This window comes from Ammodytes marinus (genome assembly GCF_949987685.1).
Source record: "Ammodytes marinus genome assembly, chromosome: 6".
Taxonomy (NCBI): Eukaryota; Metazoa; Chordata; class Actinopteri; order Uranoscopiformes; family Ammodytidae; genus Ammodytes; species Ammodytes marinus.
In genome coordinates this window covers 994,588-997,087 of record NC_137235.1, presented here as the reverse complement: position 1 = coordinate 997,087, position 2,500 = coordinate 994,588, and the positions used below count along the sequence as shown (strand labels likewise).

The window sequence follows — 2,500 nt, the reverse complement described above, 5'->3', positions numbered from 1 at the left end:
AGAAGTGTTTAGACAGGTCTGGGAGAGGGGGGGAGAGAGAGACATTATACATACAGAGAGAGAGAGAGAGAGAGAGAGAGAGAGACATTAACCATACAGAGAGAGAGAGAGAGAGAGGGGGAGAGAGACATTAACCATACAGAGAGAGAGAGAGAGGGAGGGGGAGAGAGACATTAACCATACAGAGAGAGAGAGAGAGGGAGGGGGAGAGAGACATTAACCATACAGAGAGAGAGAGAGAGAGAGAGAGACATTAACCATACAGAGAGACAGAGAGAGAGAGAGACAGAGGGAGAGAGAGACAAGTGTTTGGACAGGTCTGGAGGGAGGGGGCGAGAGACATTAACCATACAGAGAGAGAGAGAGAGAGAGGGAGGGGGAGAGAGACATTAACCATACAGAGAGAGAGAGAGAGAGAGAGAGGGAGGGGGAGAGAGAGAGACATTAACCATACAGAGAGAGAGAGAGGGGGAGAGAGACATTAACCATACAGAGAGAGAGAGAGAGAGAGAGAGAGAGAGAGAGAGACATTAACCATACAGAGAGAGAGAGAGAGAGAGAGAGAGAGAGAGAGACATTAACCATACAGAGAGACAGACAGAGAGAGAGAGAGACAAGTGTTTGGACAGGTCTGGAGGGAGGGGGCGAGAGACATTAACCATACAGAGAGAGAGACAGAGAGAGAGAGAGAGGGAGGGGGAGAGAGACATTAACCATACAGAGAGAGAGAGAGAGAGAGACAAGTGTTTAGACAGGTCTGGAGGGAGGGGGCGAGAGACATTAACCATACAGAGAGAGAGAGAGAGAGAGAGAGAGAGAGAGAGACATTAACCATACAGAGAGAGAGAGAGAGAGAGAGAGAGACATTAACCATACAGAGAGACAGAGAGAGAGAGAGAGAGAAATTATACATACAGAGAGACAGAGAGAGAGAGAGAGAGACATTATACATACAGAGAGACAGCCAGAGAGAGAGAGAGAGACATTATACATACAGAGAGACATTATACATACAGAGAGAGAGAGAGAGAGAGAGAGAGAGAGAGAGAGAGAGAGAGAGACAAGTGTTTAGACAGGTCTGGAGGGAGGGGGAGAGAGACATTATACATACAGAGAGAGAGACAGAGAGAGAGAGAGAGACATTATACATACAGAGAGACAGAGAGAGAGAGAGAGAGAGAGAGAGACAAGTGTTTAGACAGGTCTGGAGGGAGGGGGAGAGAGACATTATACATACAGAGAGAGAGAGAGAGAGAGAGAGACAGAGAGAGAGACAGAGACAAGTGTTTAGACAGGTCTGGAGGGAGAGAGAGAGAGAGACAGAGACAAGTGTTTAGACAGGTCTGAGAGAGGGGGGGAGAGAGAGACACATTATACACACACAGACACACAGAGAGACACAGAGAGACACAGAGATGGAGAGAGAGAGAGAGAGGGGAGGGGCAAACAGATTATACACACACACACACATTACACACATACAGAGAGAGAGAGTGAGAGAGAAAGAGAGAGGGACAGAGAGAGAGAGAGAGGGGGGGGGGGGGCACACACATTATACACATACACACATTATACACACACAGACACACAGAGAGATGGAGAGAGATGGAGAGAGAGAGGGAGGGAGAGGGAGAGAGACAGACAGACAGAGAGAGAAAGAGAGAGGGAGAGAGGGAGAGAGACAGAGAGACACACAGACAGACAGACAGACAGACAGACAGTCTTACCCTCCACATAGGGTCCTACTTTGGGATGCTCTCTCACTCTGAGGTTGCAGTTCTCGGTGCTTTTCCTTCTCAGTAGATCTCTGACTCGCTCGTTGTAGATCTCCAGGTAACTGAAACAACAACACACGACAAATCAACTTAACTTGGTGTTAATACTAGGGCTGGCCCGAATGCCATTTTTCAGGCTTCGAATATTCGTTGGTTTTTCCGAGCGAATATTCGAATATTAGTTCCAGAAAAACACACCATCAAAAACAACATTTAAAAAAAATATATATATATTATTTTTTTTTTTTTAAATAAAAAAATAAATTGAAAAAAACTTTAATAATCCCAATATTTACGCGCTCGGAGGTGAAGTAATGGATGCGCTATGACACTTAGTGATGTAATATCCTCCTAAATGAGCAATACTACTACTACTACTACTACAATATTACTAACTTTTATATCCAAATATAAAATAATTTGATGACATTATATTGCAGTACTAGCTTGTTGTAAAAAAAAATTATAATTAAAAATTATAAAAAAAATAAAAATAAAAACGAAGCTCTGAATACTAATTTAAGCTCCGAATACTAATTTTCCGAACGAGTATTCGAATATTCGAATAATTCGGGCCAGCCCTAGTTAATACTCAGCCTAGGCTCTGTAAACTGGTACGTAAACAAAGGGCCCATCGTAGCAAGTCACATGCCCGTTTACAGAGCCTAGGCTGTGTATTAACACTGATTTTTTTCCAGCACACACACATAGTACAGACAGGCAGC

The 2,500-nt window shown here is 44.1% G+C and overlaps 1 protein-coding gene across 1 annotated transcript in view; it reads right to left on the bottom strand.

Moving 5' to 3' along the window:
- kif16ba (kinesin family member 16Ba) overlaps positions 1 to 2,500 on the bottom strand; it is a gene marked incomplete at its 3' end in the record, with an annotated part of 34,666 nt that overhangs the window by 25,159 nt on the left and 7,007 nt on the right. The window contains exon 6 of the mRNA XM_080029849.1: positions 1,728 to 1,837. Coding sequence (XP_079885975.1) covers positions 1,728 to 1,837 — 110 coding nt within the window. The remainder of the gene's footprint in view (positions 1 to 1,727; positions 1,838 to 2,500) is intronic.